The 17,850-nt window shown below is 37.1% G+C and overlaps 1 protein-coding gene across 3 annotated transcripts in view; it reads left to right on the plus strand.

Annotated features, from left to right (window-relative positions):
* epb41l4b (erythrocyte membrane protein band 4.1 like 4B) overlaps nt 1-17,850 on the plus strand; it is a 55,660-nt gene that overhangs the window by 8,032 nt on the left and 29,778 nt on the right. For all 3 annotated transcript variants that reach the window (XM_022679674.2, XM_022679669.2, XM_022679678.2), the window contains exons 2-7: nt 9,290-9,394; nt 9,533-9,575; nt 14,300-14,378; nt 14,666-14,710; nt 16,792-16,844; nt 17,009-17,129. In XM_022679674.2, the coding sequence (XP_022535395.2) occupies nt 9,290-9,394; nt 9,533-9,575; nt 14,300-14,378; nt 14,666-14,710; nt 16,792-16,844; nt 17,009-17,129 (446 nt within the window). The remainder of the gene's footprint in view (nt 1-9,289; nt 9,395-9,532; nt 9,576-14,299; nt 14,379-14,665; nt 14,711-16,791; nt 16,845-17,008; nt 17,130-17,850) is intronic.

The following is a 17,850-nucleotide window of genomic DNA, read 5'->3' on the forward strand; positions in this document are numbered from 1 at the left end:
GAGTGATGCAATAAAAAATTTACATCCGTTCAATTGTTCTAAAAGTCCTAAACTTAACCTTGCATGGACCTTTTAACGTTGTTAACCTGTTAGTGATCATGATGGACAACATCTTGTAGTTTTTTCTGCCACAAAAAAGTTAGCTTGTTTGTAGGGCTGCAACTAATTATTATTTTAAGTAGTCGACTAATCTAATGATCATTTTTTCGATTAGTCAATTACTCAAGATTATTTCTGCCATGTCCTCCATCTCTAAAAACAACAGAAAAACAGTTAAACATGAGCTTTGTCCACATTAGGCCTGGACAATAATTCGATATCGGTATTTATCGCGATAAGAAATGTTTCAATAACGGTGATATCAGTTTTATGGTATATCGATATGTATTAGAATCACGGACAGGCGTTTTTTACTGGCGTCAGCTCGCCGCAGAGCTCAACACATTCGGCCCCCGTAGCTGGGCTACGTCAGTGCGTGATGACGTAACCACACAGGCACGTAGCCAAATAGGCTAGGCTAGGCTAGGCAAGGCTAGGTTAAAATGGCTTGGCTCGGGTCCGCTTCGCTACTCAGCACATATGTCTCGCGCTGGAGCCAAACAGAGCCGGGACGAGCGGACCCAAGGCTAAGGTAGACTCGATTCGGTCGGCCCCGGATCCTCGAGGCCGGCCGCGGGTCCGCTCCCTTGCCGCTTTGCTGCAAATTGTGCCGGAGAGTGCAGCCGACCAGCAGCGGTAATGTTAACCCCTTAACGCCTGTTGTTGCAAATATGCGACTAACCGTTTGATTCAATCAACCTGCCAAGATAGCGCCCGCATTCCCCCAATGCCTGTTAGTGCATATTCGCCACGGACCTAGGAACCTTTGACAATTTACAATTCAAATGAATCTAGAATTCAAATTAATGAAATGTTTCCTGTAATATTTGTGTATATTGTGTTGGTGACAGTAATTGGTGTTCTTTATTATTGAATGCCTGCTGTTGGGTGCATAAATAAAACATTGATTTTTCACTGTTATATTACTCTGTTATTGTTATCTTAGTATGGACCATTATGTCTGCTGTAGCAAATTTGCAACATACCAAATTTACCCCAAATAGACCATATTGCCTGTTGTTGCAAATTTGCAACATACCAAAATTTCTATTTATTTTTGTGCAAAAGTGAAATTAATAATCTCAACAATATTTACTATCTACTTAAAGGTAAAACACACATGAAACATTTTTTCATATACAGCTACATTAATTCAGGCGTAAATCTGTTCCACCACTTCAAGCAACTCCACTACATACAATATTTTTCTTATACTGACTGAAGCACTTTTATAGCTTATGTTGTAACTAAGCTATTCATAGTTGATAGAGCCTGTAGGTTTGTTTATTTGACGGAAAAATATTGTTGCTTTTACGTATATAAAGGCTTCTTGTATTCTATATCCTAGTTGAAACACTTGTTTTAATCTGTTAAATTTGTTCACAAAGAATAAGAAGCTCTGCCTCTGTTGTAATTTAAAGTTATTTTTATTGGTAATAGTTATATAGGCTTATGTTTGGCAGGGATGTCATGTTATTATTTTGCTATATGCAAATAATATTGAGCATTCATTTATTTTGACTACTTTTATTTCTAAAGTATTAAAGTTTTTGTGAAAGGAGGTTTCAAAGTCTTAAATTAAATTTTCAGACAGTAGTAGATAGATAGATAGATAGATAGATAGATAGATAGATAGATAGATAGATAGATAGATAGATAGATAGATAGATAGATAGATAGATAGATAGATAGATAGATAGATAGATAGATAGATAGATAGATAGATGTGCATATAATGAGGGTATCTGATGCCAGCAATACAAAAAGTGCAAATACACAGTTATATAATAATTTAAATTCGCAGTCCACAGGGTTTGCAGGGCTTCTTAGCAGTTTTCTGAAGCCTTCAAAGTATTTATATCAATATCGAAATTATATCGTATCCCGATAATGAGATTTGTAGTCGACAAATGTAAATAATCGACACTGTCGATTATACAGACTAATCGTTGCAACCCTACTTGTTTGATAGTACTCATAGATTTGAAAAATGAACAGTACAATGAGAATGTCTAATTGTCTAAGCTGATCAGAGATCGGTGAAAGATGATGGCTGATCTGTTCAAGGCCACAAACAGCAGCATTGGTTTAGGCAACTCATGCACAATAACTTTTGCTACTGTCAGGAAGAAGTCCCAAACTTGGCCACTGCTGGATTACCACTGTCTTTATCTACAGTCATTTAAGTTTGACAGCCAAGAAAGAAATCCCTGCTCCAAATTTAAGAGTTCGAACTGTCCTTATAGACAAGAAAAATACCATACAGATAAAAGTTTTATTTTCAAATAAGACAAGGATTAAGTTTTTTGTCCACAAATGTATTTACCTTTTTGAGGAGTAAATGTAATGCATTCGTTCCACTGTACCAGCTGATACATTGTGCACAGTGTATAAAATAATAAAGGACTGTTTAGCACCCCTGCGTTAGATGATTGGAATTTTGACAGTTTTGGTGTTTATTGTGGTGTCCCATTAAAGGAGGCTGTGGAATAGATAAAGCAGGCTAACCTTAACCCTTTGGAAAATATGTGGACTGTGAACACATTTAACTAAACTGTGCTATTGTTACCAAGAGTGGTCAAATATGTAACTGCCAGAAGCTTGCTGATTATGATTTAAAAACCATCTGGTTAAGGTGCAACTTGCTAAAGAACATTTTATCAAATATCAAATGTGCTGTGTACATATTCTTGACCCTAAAAAAATGTAAATAGCTGAAATTAATGCAACACTGGTTTGCAGAAGCGTATCGAAGCAATGCCACAGCGGAAGTGTGTCCCAATAAAGGTGGTCCAATGAAATATTAGAGTGTATGACCTTTTTTTGCTAGCCAGTGTACAATTTCTTAAATTTAACAGACATCTTTCAGAAAGCACTAGCTGGGTCAGGTGGAGTTTATTAGGGCAGTGGGTGCTAAAGCAGGAACGCATACCCCCAGGGACTGGGTGAGTGACCACTGGTCTAGTGGTTCATCACTATTAAACCCTACATTATGTGGGCAATATAAGTAGCATTAAGACTCCTACACATTATACCTACATCTAATTACCTAGATCAGGTGTGTGAGATTAGGGAGGGATGTGAACTCTGCAGGGTGGACGAGAAATGAGCACCCCTGTTTTATGACACCCCATTCTTAATCCACAGGGAATGATGTGGAGTTATGTGGTCCCTCTTTCTATCAGCAGGTAATCAGCAGTCTGTTAGAGACTTTTGCACTATTCTCTGTAGCACTCCTTATTAGACCCTGATCTTTAACCTGACACTGGAGTAAGAGATCACGATACTTGGGCTACACAATATATTGTTTCAGCATTATATGCAATACATGTGCACATGTGCTTTTGTCACATCACAAAATGTGTGAAAATTCACACCGTTTAATATTGTTACAGATGATATCTACCCCAAAACAACTTGTTACTCCAATTATTGACTTCTTGCTGTATTGTGAAATTAATTCCTGTATTTTTTTTATATTGCAATATGTCACAGAACAAAATATTACAATTATTTTTCAAGTATTGTGCAGCCCTACTTTTGACCATATAGTGTATGACATTGACCAAAAATTACATAAGTTGACACAGGAGTGCACCAAAATTATTATTTTTTCACTGGTTTTCTTTTTGCCACTTTTTTAACATTGCTAAAAATAAAAAGGGCTAAATGTATGTTTGTCTTGTTTTTCAAAAATATTTTTTTGCTGTTTTCAGTCTTTTGTTGCATTCTTACTTGACAACATCTAATTGTAAGGTTTCTTAAATGAGAGAGTCCAAAAATTCCAAATTTGTTTTTATTTTGGGACTGGAATTCAGGGTCAAAAATAAGAAAATACCATAGAAATTTGTAAAGTATTTATTTGTAAATGACACGACCAGCTTTAACACAGCCAGATATAACTGAGTGGGGTAGGCTGGGATCTACTTTTAATGCAACACATATGGTAGATTGATTAATATTTCCTTTTTTTAACAGGGGCTTGCAAACATAGATGTACCTCTCAGCTTTTGCTATGAAAGTACAAAGAATATACCCGGAGCATTAGCATGCTTCTCCAGTGGTAGCTACTCTTATTATGATGAGTATCACTCAAAGCCTGGTATCCCCCACTGAAGTCTGAAGATCAAGGTGCTTCAAAGGCATGCATATCTGGAATGTTGTAATATTAGTGTCGTGTTTCTCATTATAACTCCGGGCTTTAGGATGGCAGGTGTAAATCTAGTTTGACGTGGATTAATTACAAGTTTTCTCAGAAGTCTCGTGACTTCCTGAATGAGAGGACGTGATCTTCATTGTCAGTTTTCTACTATTGTGTCAGCGGAGATGATTTGTACTGAAAACGAGTTTTCTGTTGAACAGGGAACGTGCTGTGTCAGGGGTTGAAGGTTAAACGAAGCCAAGGCTGGGCACAAAGCAGGGAATAATAGCCACTCCCCCAGGGCGTGTCCCAAATCCAGCCTTGCGACACTGTCACTTGAGCTATTTTTAGAACAGCCTACATATAATATGTGTAACACTTGTGCAGATTGGTTTGGTGCCGATTTTAATATAAATATGTGTACAGGTTATTCCCTGCTGATTTTAGCATTGTCTGAAAGCGTAAATAGAACTTTTACTGTAACTGTTGTAACTGTAACTGTTTTAGTTGAGGTTTTTCTTCACTTTTTCATTTATTTTATTTAGTTTGTCTTTTTATTTATCTATTTTTATGTTTTACCTTTTAGCCCTTTTATTTTATTTATTTTATTTATTTCATCCTTTTATTTATTTTATTACTGGTTTTACTTTTGGCCTTTTACCTTTTTATTTCAATTATTTCGTCCTTTTATTTTTTATATATTTTTTTACTTATTATTTATTTCAGTTTCATAATTTACTTTTTTATAATTGTTGTTTTTTTAGTCCTCAATTTCTTTAAATGTGTTTGTTTTATTATTACAATTATTTATCTCTTTGTTTTACTGCTGTACATTTTAGCCTGTCTGCATATCCTTTTATTCTGAATTATTTTATTTCTGCTTAATTAAATCTTATATTGTTTGCTTGTTTTTATAATTTAACCTTTTTTTCCATTCCCTTTAATTTTGTAACAGGCTCAGCTGCATTGAAAATGAGGGTTACCCTCAATGTATTACAGAGTGGAAATAAAGGTTAAAAGAAATAAATTATATATATATATATATATATATATATATATATATATATATATATATATATGTATACAGATTAGCCATAACATTAATAACACCTACAGGTGAGGTGGCATCTGTCAAAGGCTGGGGTATGTTATCAAGCAAATAAAGTGTCAGTTGCTGAAGTTAATTTGTTGAAAGGCATCTGTGTTCTCCTTTTTAACTCCTTTTTAAGATTTGTCTATAAGACACTGAGCCGCCACCGGTTCATATCCCACCTAGGGTGATTTATTTTATTTATTTATTTATTTATTTTATTTATTAATTTCTTTGCCGTATCCTGAATATTAGAGAGGAGCACTTGGGTCCGGAAGGTCTCTGTTTTTTTCCACACAACCGGCATCCATGGCTGAGCAAATAACCTAACTATAGTGGGGAAATATGACCGTTTTATTATCAGTTCCTGAAGTTAATTTATTGAAAGCAGGAAACATGGCAAACCATTTGGCTAGACCATTAAATAGCTAGACGACTGGATCAGAACATCTACAAAACATGAGGCAGGTCTAGTTGTTTTTTTCTGGTATGCAGGGGTCCTCACCTACCATAAGCAGTTCAAGAAAGGAAACACTTGTGAATCAGCGAAAGGGTCATGGGCACCTAAAGCTCATTGATGCGATCCATGGAGGCCCCACTTTAAAACGTGCAGGGTTAAAATGATCTGCTGCTAACCCCTTGGTGTCAGATGCAACAGGACACCTTCACTGGTCTTGTTGAGATCAGTGGTTACACAGTCCAATTCACAAGGTGGTCCTACTCAGTATTCGGCAGGTGGTGTTAATGATTTGATCAGTCTCATTTTAAGAATACAGGGAACTCCTAGAGGTCTTCGGTAAGATCTTGCCTCCTCAGAGGTGTGGTATAATGCCATCAAACTCCTCTTGGGTACTATTATAACTTGAGCTCTCTGTATTCTAGCTCCTTATTAAGATTTAGCAGTCAGTAAGGCACTGAGCTGTCACTGCTAGGGTCACCGGTTCAGATCCCACCTAGGGTGATTTTGTTTGAGAGTCAACCGTATCCTGAATTTTAGAGAGGAGAGCTTGGGAGCTGAAGGTCACTGGTTCGTTTCCCATGACCGGCATCCATGGCTGAGCAATTCTGTTATTGTGGATCACATATTCTTTTTCTAAACCTATTGCTGATATCTATATTGCTTAAAAGCACTGACCAAACTGCTGGTATTGTTGCAAAAAGTGCAGTTGGTGCTTAATTGAGTGCATTAAATGTTAAATAAAATTTCCTGTACTAATAATGGGAAAGTATTTATAGGGTTTAAATAGCAGTTTTTAAGAATCTCGTACATCTAACCTCAATTTGTTTCTCAGATGCTAAGGTGGCTGCCTACTGCTTTGGGGGTGTGTCTGCCCCAGTTGCTTGTGCGAGTGTGTGTTTTTAGGTGTGTTAAATATGGAGGCACAGTTTTGTTGTACTGCTGTGCAATGGAGATAAAGTGTGCTTAATCTTAATCTTTTTTTTAAGAAATCATTCATCTGCCACTGGTGTCTCCATACAAATTCACACACTAGATTTGTTACCAGTTTTTGTTGCTTTGCCCTTATGTTATACCTTTTTAATTTTCTTTGCATCTCATCTGATTATACACCAACTATTACATCCCAATCAACCCATGCCTGTCCTCTATCTCCAGATCAGTCCTCAATCAAACAACGTGGCAGAACATAGATCAATATTCGGCCGTATTGTCTGCTCTTTATTTATGTTTGTAATCCCAGCAAACCTGCTTCCATTGACAGACTCTTCAGACTGAATAACAGAATAATCCCTGGTTTATCAGTGTTGTGAGGTCATTCATATCCCTGAAGCCATCGAGTTTCATGCACTGGCACTCGGCATGCGTCACAACCTGTGTGAGAGGTAGATTGTAGAGTTGTTCAATAAGGAACCAGGATGTAGCTTTGAAGATTTTGCTTTGTGGGTCCCTAGAGGACATTTGTGTGACAAGTTTTATTAGAGCCATTTTATGGCTGTATCTGCTTAGTCATAAAGGGCCTCCATAAAAGAGTTTCAAATAATAAAAAGCAAACCAACCAAGGACAAATGTTAAAAGTCACACATTAAAGGAACAGTTTAGTGACAAATCAAACTGACCTAATTGATCGCTGAACCCAAATATAGGTTATTCATCGAATAATGTTTGGTTTCTGATGTGTGGTTCTATAGCTTGCAGCAAGTGATCGCAAGGCTAATGTCACTAACAAACTTCAATCTTCACTAAGTACACTATGTCCATTAGAGAGATGTCTATAAACACCTGAACACATTCAGCAACTAGTTTCATCTGTTGCTGACCCAGATTTCTAGTCCCCATAGAGAAGGTATGCAAGTTTGTTATAAAATCACTGACAGTTGACTGTGGAATATTTAGTAGTGAGAAAATTTCACGACTGGACTTGTTGCACAGCAGTACCCTGCTGGAATTCACTGAGCTTTATTTCATACTTAATTCTTCTGTACATATGCATTGATGCATGATGTAGTGAAAACAAGAACCATCAGCAACTATGAGTCTAATAATCCCAATATTCTTCAAATATATGATTGATTTTTGAAGTTCAAGCGAATTTTAGTTCTTACATATTACATATGTTTATACTTATTTGTACACAAACAGCACTATTTAAAATGATGCTTACATTTACATTACCTTTACAGATTTTGTTTCCTTTATTATTTTTTTAATAGTAATATTAAGCAGATCCCTTCAACCATTCAACAGTTAAGGAAAAGTGTAAAATATGAAAATCACTGCCACAAAAAAACAGTTATTTTTGTTTTTTGACAGAAGCAAAGCGATTTACTGAGATTCACTCAGCAGCTTCTATGGCCTCCTATGGCCTCATCCCTTTTCACTCCTTGGCCCTGCCACTTACCTCTACCGCTTATTTTCGAGTATAACCCTTCTCCTTGGAACGCAGGTTACATTATCAGGAGCACTAAAGTTCAGTAACCTAGCTGCTGGTTAAATGTATGTCTTCAGAAAGGGGGTAGGTGATATAGAAATTAATTATTATTGTCCATTCCTTAATTCCTCTGTGATGGGAAGCTAGAATTAGCTTTAATGACCTTTAAAAAATGTTGCAGCCCCTGCCGTCTGTTGTACTGTTTAAGGTGGAACGGGAAAGTTAGCTAGCTAGTTAGCTTATGAGACAAACTACTAGCAATCTTTTTTATGCTTGTTATGAAGAATTTGGCCATAAAACATTGAACTACACATTAAACTATAGTAATTTAGTGCTAATCGTCATTTTTAACAAGAAAAATAATTCAGTTTGTCGAGTTTTGTTCCGTCGCTTGTTCTGTCTTCTTACCAGTGACTCCTTAGTTTGAAGTGTGCCTCTGAAAAATCTCTGTATGATGGGCTAAGTCCTATCCCTTCCCCTAAACTACCCCTCCATCCTAACAAGAATCGGGGCACCTTGACGTGTACGTGCGAAACAGAGGGGTAGGGGTAAGGGGTCAAGGGGTGAAATGGGATTGGGCCTATATGTAAAGATGTACAATCTCCATCATCCCATTTTGAAAATCTCATTAAAACTAGCAAGTAGGAAGTCATGTGCTTTGCTATGTCATCATTTATTTGCAAAATAAATAAAGTATAAAAATAAACTAATATTTGTCGCTTGATGCTTTATCGTTACATCACAGCTACAAATCGCAAACTCTCATAAGAAAAGGATGGTTGTCTGTTGCTTTGTTGTCTGCTAGTGTGATCACAGGGTTAAACATTTCACACTCTAAATATGATAATGAATTAGAATGAAATATTATTCATTTGATCAGTGCATCATTTGTTACTCACTCTCAATAGAACATCAAGGGGATGACCTCATGAGCTCATGTAAATGGATGTAGCCTCTGTAGTGGTTTTCGGTTGCAAGAGTAGCAAGAGCAGAAAATATGCTTATCTGCCCGTGCTTCTGTTTTTATGTTCTGTGTGTGTGTGTGTGTGTGTGTGTGTGTGTGTGGTGCAGAAACATTCGAAGGGACAGGACCTGTTTGATCAGATCATGTATCATCTGGACCTGGTGGAGGCGGATTATTTTGGCCTGCAGTTCATGGACCCTGAGCAGGTTATGGTGAGTGGATTTTATCATCAGTCAGAACTACAGCACTTTAATTTCCTCACCACTCTTGCACTAACATAAAACTATCTCTCTCTCTCTTTCTCTCTTTCTCTCTCTTTCTCTCTCACATACTTCTCTTTTTCCTATCAGCACTGGCTGGATGCAACCAAACCCATAAAGAAGCAGATTAGATGTAAGTACTCAACTTGTGAATACACACACACACACACACATGCACACAGTTATTGTGGAGTTGTATGGTTGGGTCATAGCAGGTGGCTGATGACCTTGTGCTTGTTATCTGCTGTTGCTATAGCGATCTGTGTTACGAGTGTCTAAGAGTATTTACTCAGTGTGTGTGTGCAAGTGTGTGCAGATCAAGCCAATCGTAGTGCACCTTAAAAATACAGGCCCACAGCAGGTGACCGGCTTAAATGCCACAGTGAAAAATGAGTGTCTGCACATTGCCTGTTTTCTAAAGTGTTACAATGACATGTTTTAGCTGCTTTTTATATTCTGAGGATGCTTAAAGCAGTAGTACGCAACTGAAATAACAGGTTGATAATTATTGTGTTGCTTCATTGACTTTTAATAGGAAGAATAACATTATCATTGCTAACCTGGGTTTGACATTCTGCCAACTTTGCTAGGCATCTTAGATGAAGTGATGAGGCTTGTGAGAATTACATATAGCTGTGCAACTTGAGTCGTATCAATGTAAAATCCTTTTTGCATAGATATGCTAGCATAAAACCTCATGATTCTTTTCTTCTCTGCTTTCTGTGTCAGTTCTGTATCTCTCAGCTTGTCCAGAAATGCATGTGCAAAGCATTTCTTTTTGCACTTTGTGACTCAACGTGCAAATTTTCTGACTGTAGTAGGAGACCAGGAGCTTCTTTATTTTGTATAATGATTAGAAGAGAACAAGAGAGTGTCTTCATGCTTTCTCCATCAAAGCACTAGCTCCATGTCTAAGCTAGGGTTGTGCATTAGCAAGATCTTGGTAATATGGTGCGTATCATGATACAGAGGTTGTGATTTATTATAATAAAATTAGTTTCAACCCTGCAATGTGATTGGTTAAGAGGCGTTTTATGAGTGACATTATCAGCTGGTAATGCACTGTAACCGAAGCTCTATATATGTTACTCCGCCACATGTAGGTAATCTAGCAACGATGCAGCGCTTACAATCCAAATACAAACCAAATGCGATGTCATTAAATGCCAATGGGAGCCGCTGGATCCCTTAAGCATATTGTTATTAAAACAAAAGTGTATATATTGTTCAGTTAATGTTGGCTATTTTAAGCTAAATGTAAGGTGGTCGAAAATGTTCTCGTCTTCTTTAAGTTAAAATCTTTCAATAAACAGCGATAATGGAACTGTGTTATAATCACAATAATACACTCAAGGTTCGTGCTATAACATTGCGGCCGTAGGCACTAGTCTAAACCTAGGCTTTAGATGGGCTAAGTCATAATTTTGAGGGCACAACTGATGTATTCTTCCATACTTTTGGCTTGTTTCTCATATTTCTTGATGCCCTTACAACTCAAAGACAAAAATGAAAGGAAAAAAGCCTCCAGAGTTTAATTTGAAATGTTAAATATCTGAAATACACAGACACAAAATTTGTGCTGCAGTTGCATGAGTCGGAACCTTGTTGGTGACAACTTCATGCATAGTTGTAAGACTTTTTTTTTATGTGTGTCACTAAAAGTCTACTGAAAATGAGCCACAGCTTCATTTAAATAAACAAACAAAAGGTGCTGTTGTGACAGAAAACAGTCCTACTCATTTGATCTGTTTATGCTGGGGACATTACTGAATGACCAGTATACGCGGGTAATATTCAGTGCGTAATTATCTTAATTGCACATTATGCACTTACCACCAGGTTTATCAGAAACACTTTTTTCTTTTATCTCCACTCGCTGTCCTCCTTTTTAGTGCCATTCTTCTCTTCAGGTTTTAAAATAGAGATGTGCTTTTTCTTGGCTTGAAGCCCCTCTGTTGCTGCTCAAATGATCAGTCACCTTCTGCCCTGTCCATCAATCAGAAAGATACCACCCACTGACAAGGTATTATTTAGGTGTTGGACCATTCTCAGCACAGCAGGGACTGTGTGGTAGTGTGGTAGTGTATGGTGTTGCTAAGGGTCAATTTAATCTAGCTCAGATAACAGTATCTCTGTATTTGTTCAATAAAAAGACACACCAATTTACTTATTTTTGCATGTAGAAAGTGCATTTCTTAACAAACCTGCTTCAGAAGCATCACCTCCAGACAGTTGGAATATAAAAGCTAAAGTGTTAAAAAGGTGTTCTTAAGTAGGTGATATTATATTTACCATGTGGTAAATTTTTAATTATATTTAAGTGGTTTCTTTGGTGCTGCTATCTTAGGCTGCAAGATGAGTTAGCAGTCAGAATTCTGGTGGAAAATGTGAAAGCATAATGACAGTGTTAACATGATTATCTGGAAAATAAAACAAAAAATAATAGTTCCCTAATTGCTGCTGACATTTAGTGACCTAAACACAGTGTTGCTACTGTTTTTCTAAATTGTAACCAAAAAAAATACAAAAAGCGATAATTATTCTCACACAGTATATTTACTTACATGACAGTATATATCATACTGTCATCATGAAAGTCTCCATCTTTCAAACAGTGAGCATGTTTGGCACTTTATTAAGAACAAAAATTCATTGCTTGTGCCTAAACTACAAATATTTTTCTACACATATTACTTCATGCATCTCAGTTTAAAGAGTTATTAAAAAAAAATAGCATTTCATTGACAAAATTAAGTTAGATTAGAGGTGTCAAACAGTTAATTTTTTTTTTTTTTTTTAATGCTGCTAGTTCCCTGTATTTTTTAAGAGGAGGCAGTAATAATAGTGTAGTGTGGTTTAGGTCAGGCAGACTAGAGCTTTTTTTCTGTGTTTTTACTTTGGTTGTTTTAACCTTTGTGTGCGCATACTAAGGAAAAAGAGGCACCAATTTCTTTTCTTTTAGACCTTTCAGGACTCAACACATTTCAGACGGTACCTTTTTGGTATCAGATTTCTATTCCCAGCTCTAACTGTAACATGGATGAATTGTTTAACCTGTGCAAGCCTGTTCTGTGGAAGCATTCATTTCATTTCCTCTACTAAAGCTTCTATGTGCAAACTTTAAAGATCTCTGTTAAATTCTTTTCTCAGCATATTTAAAGATTCTAATTTAAAATCATTAAAAATCTAAACTGACATATTACAGTCAAGTGAAAATAAAGTATCTAGTCTGTTTGCAAGGTAGATCACAATACACAGCTATTTTTTCTTTCCTCGCAACAATATCAGCATTTAAATGTTTTAAATCAAGATTAATCACAGAATATTGTTGAGTAATACTGTTTTTTATTGTGATTTACAGTGACACCACTAATATAAATACCAGTGTTTGCCAATGTTGCATACATTTTTTTGTTTACATTTTAAATATTCACAATTAAAAGCTTAAGTCTTAAAAAGAAGTAAAAGTGTAATTCATTGCGACTAATCACATTTGGACATATATTCTGAACATATATATTCTGATCTTCAGATTAGAGAAGAAAGTCCTCCTGCTCTTCGTTTGATCTTGATGCTGGTCTGTCTGTAGGCTCTGGTCTGCTCATAATAATTACCCCTGACTGCACCTCCTGAACCCACTCGCTTTCTTTTATATACACGTATATTCATACCAAGTCGTCCAGCGTCACTCCTCACAGTCCTCTATACAGCTCTCCACTTCTGACTCACACTGGAAATGTGTCAGCGAACTGACGCCTGTCTCTATGACAACTTCGTATGACCTTGGTTGTTAGGGTTTTTTTTTTTCTCCAACCTTTTTGTATCTGTTCTGTCCTGCAGGCTCTGCATACGTATACCTCTCAGTAAACGCTCTGCTGGAGAATTACTGCACGTAAATGCCAAGAGTCTGCTCTACGGAAGTGGACTGAAAGCTGTTAAGATTCGTGCGTGGTGGGCAGTCAGTGTTAAAGCCCCCTACTAAACGTAGTGCGTTTGTGCAACGTACGTGCGTACTATGCAACCTTGACTGTAACTGAAGAGACTTTCTAGTTTACTAACATGCACAAGAACCGGTTGCATTAACACACACATGTATAATGTTTATCAATATACATGGGCAAATACTGTTTATGAAGTCCAGTGGCTCGCAGTGTTGCCAGATTGGCCGGATTTAATCCAAACTGAGGGGGGGTGTTGCTACTTTCCTATTGTATATGTCTATTTATGTTATCTATTTTATTCTTTATTTTATTTTATTATCTTACCTAACAATTGCTCTTTTGGGTGGAACTGGACCGTGAGATTACAATTTCGTTCCATCTCATGTACCACATGTGATGCGAATCACAAAGTCTTCTTGAATCCTTGAGTTTTTATTTTATGAAAACAGTTGGATCTGAAGATGGCTTATCAGTATATTCTAAACTATTTTTTTTATTTTTTTTATTTGTCTGTGAGTTAATTTTGAAAAAAAGAATGTACGTGGCTCGCTTGTGTGGAAATGGTTATTTTACCATCTTTCTAAAACAACATAATTCAGTGCAGTGTAATGAGTCAGTCAATTGCTGTAAAAAGTGCAGTAGTTTTATTACTGTCCGCTGTAATGGACATAAATCTGGGATCTATATGTTAAAATAATGTTGTTGTTTTTTTGGGTTACCAGTACAAAGAAATACTGATATTTTAACAGTATATTTTAAGATTTTATCATGTTATCTGGTGCTGTATATCACAATTTTTTTTCTTAGTCATATCGCACAGCCCATCTGTCAAGCCCTTTAGCCTTTTTTTTACTGTAAGACCAGTTCAATTTATTCACTTTTTCTGTTTTTCTCTCCCTCTGTCTGTGTCTCTCAGACGGCCCTCCATACAAGTTGTATTTCAAAGTGAAGTTCTATTCCTCTGAACCCAACAACCTTCATGAGGAGTTCACCAGGTAAGAATCAGAGCAGGATTGATCTGTTTTTATTGATTTTAGTGTTTTTGAATGAATAGCGTGGAGAAATGTTGCAGTTTCAGGTCCAGTTTTTTTAAATAATATACAAACAAATGACCTTGCCCCTTTCAAGAAGAAATAGACAAACAAGTTGTATCTGAGTGTGAAAGGCTCACTGTAACTGCGAGTGTTCAGAAGTGTACAGTTAACTGAAACACAAGCGTAGTCTTTGATTTGTGATTTGACATTTGTAAGGTAATCTTTGGATTTGCTGCTGTTCTTCTCAGGTACCTCTTTGTGCTGCAGCTTAGACAAGACATTATGACTGGCAAGTAAGAAACCACCGTCACACACAGCAAGAAACACACTCGCACAAAGAGAGCCATTCGCACACTGCTCACTTCTCACACTTCTCACTCCCTCTCTCTCCCTCTCCTCTCTAGCTCTCTGTTCTTTTTAAAATAACTGGCTCTTAGTAGAGCCATTTAACGTAATTAAAAGTATTTTTTAATTAAATAACAATAGAATTCTGATTATAATTAAATTTTCAGATTATGCTGATTTTAATTGAATAGGAGGTGAGAAACATTAACAATAAGAAGCTGTAAGGTTCTTTTGCATGCATCATTGAAAAGGAGGAATCTGTCATCTGTAAAATCTTATGAATACATGTGTTTTTTACAATGTAAAATTAAAAATGTTTTAAATTAAAAGCCGTAAAATTCTGTTTAATATATACAAGGACATTATGTTTTTCAAATTAAATCTATGCAGAGCACCTTGGCTGCTGTCAATGTAGACCTTGACTCTAAAACAACAGTCCCATAGGGATAAGATTAGTTTTAGTCACATGGGATTAGTTTTACAAGTGGGGTGGGGAAATGTAATTATTACCTGAGTTTCTCAGTGATTTTAGTGCCATGCAAATGCACCACTTAATGTTGGTCATTTTGAAGGACTGTATGTCTACATGTCAATAAAAAATCCACAGCCTTTTAGCTTCTGCAAAACACGCCGTTAAAATAATCTTTGTTTATATTAATCATTTTGTTTTTGCCAATTAGTTCGATGTTTTACAGACAAGCTGTAGTAAAATTACATGAATCTAGCTCAGAAAAGGGCCTTAGATTCTGATTTTACTGATATTTTTGTTATTATCGAATCAGTCACACAATCAATTCCACCTCCACCTAAAGGTTTAGAAATATCTAGCCTAAATATTTTTTTGCTCCATCCAGTATGCAATATCCTCACAACACAGGTTCTGCATCCAGCATCTTGTAGTACCCATGCAAGTGTATTTAAAGGAGGTGCTACACACTGCTAAACAATAGTACTTTAAAAACTGGTAACTCAGCAGTAACTGTAGCTGTAACTGTAGAGCATTTTTAGCTAGATTGATTCCTGTGTGATTTTTAACAGATCTTTTAGGACATCGTTCTAAAACAGTTTGGGCACCAAAAACAGTTCCCCAGAGAACAGGCTCCCCTTAAAAAAGCCCAAAAGCTTTCCCTATTGTTTTACAGTACATGCTCAGTCACTCTGTCTCTCTCTCTCTCTCTCTCTCTCTCTCTCTCTCTCTCTCTCTCTCACACACACACTCACACACACACACACACACACACACCCCCCCAAAGGCCTTGCTTTCTGCGAGAGTCCAGTATAATCTCTGTTTCTGTGTCTAATGTGGGTCTGCTCCCCGGGGGGCTGCTCTGCTCTTTTAATAAAAGAAACTCTGATGAAACCAATGCATAGCTTCTAATTTAAGAGCTTCGACACACTTTCCCACACAGGGGTACACACTCTTTCTTACACTCTTTCTTACTCTCTCTCACTCTTCTTCTTTCTCTATCATCATATTAGACAGAAAATAAGAGTGAGACTGAATGATTACCCTTTTTACTTTAAATTACAATGTCTGCTTTCCGGCTTTCTTTATTTCTCATTTGTTTTTTCTTCTCTTTGTATTGCTCTGCTTTTCTCTGCTTTTCTCTGCTCTTCTCTTCTCTGCTTTGCTCTTTTTCTCTTCTCTTTGTTTTCCTCTGTTTTTCTTTACTTTTGTTCTCTTTTCTATACTATTCTTTGCTCTTCTTAGCTCATCTCTTACTTTTTTTTTTTTTATTAACTCTTCTTTTCTACAGTATTCTCTACTAAGCCGTTTTTTTTGTTTTTTTTTACTTTGCTCATCTCTTCCATGCCTTGTCTGCTCTTCTGTCCTTTGCTCACATCCTTATGCTTATGCTTTTCTTTTTTGCTTTTCTCTTTCTCACACAAGCTCAAATAATCTTTATTTAATTTGTTCAGCAAGTCAGGACTTCAGTTCTTCATATAAATGAAGTGTGTGATCTGGTTGAATAACTCATTTATAAAGCTGGTTTAATGCATCAATAAGCCTTTTCTTTTCCCTGAGCAGGTTAAAGTGTCCATATGATGTATCTGTGGAGCTTGGGGCTTATTGCCTACAGAGTGAGTTCTTATATGTGTGTTTATGTGTGTTAGTGTTGTCTCTGTGTGTGTGTGTGTGTGTGTGTGTGTGTGTGTGTGTGTGTTTTTCCTCAGTTTGTAGTTAGGTATTTACAACATGGTGTTTTCTGACATAATAATTGTGTTGTGTGTGTGTGTGTGTGTAGGTGAGCTGGGAGACTGTGACCCATTGGAACACTCTCCGTTGCTGGTGTCGGAGTTTCGGTTTTGTCCTAAGCAGACAGAGATAATGGAGGCTGATATTTACCGCAAGTGGGCAGAGTCCAGGTAAGCTGAAGTGTGAGGGTCCGCCAGACCTTACATTATCATTACCACACACTATATAATCAGAACCATGGGGAGCTGGACTGTGTCGTTACTGTGTGTGTGTGAGTGTGTGTGTGTGTGTGTGTGTGTCCATGACTCCATCTGTGTGTGCGTGGGTGTCCCTGGCACTGATTAAAGCTTTACAGAGTCATTGTCACTGCGTCAGATTAGAACACCCTCATTGACCAGTGATAATCCTACTGACACACACACGCTAACTCTCTCCCTCTCTCTGAAAGATTATCCCACTTTTTCCATGTTGTTTTCATTCAAATCCTGCATGGGATTTGGTTACATGTATGACAGAGTTAGGCCATCTGCGTGAGAGTAGTCCCGACTAAATGGAGAGAGAGAGTGTGTTTGTGTGTGTTTGTGTGTATTTGTGTGTATTTGTGTGTATTTGTGTGTATTTGTGTGTGTGAGTGTGTGTGAGTGTGTGTGAGTGTGTGTGAGTGTGTGTGAGTGTGTGTGAGTGTGTGTGAGTGTGTGTGAGTGTGTGTGTGAGTGTGTGTGTGAGTGTGTGTGTGAGTGTGTGTGTGAGTGTGTGTGAGTGTGTGTGTGAGTGTGTGTGAGTGTGTGTGTGAGTGTGTGTGTGAGTGTGTGTGTGAGTGTGTGTGTGAGTGTGTGTGAGTGTGTGTGTGAGTGTGTGTGTGAGTGTGTGTGTGAGTGTGTGTGTGAGTGT

This window comes from Astyanax mexicanus, chromosome 1 (assembly GCF_023375975.1).
Source record: "Astyanax mexicanus isolate ESR-SI-001 chromosome 1, AstMex3_surface, whole genome shotgun sequence".
Classification (NCBI taxonomy): Eukaryota; Metazoa; Chordata; class Actinopteri; order Characiformes; family Acestrorhamphidae; genus Astyanax; species Astyanax mexicanus.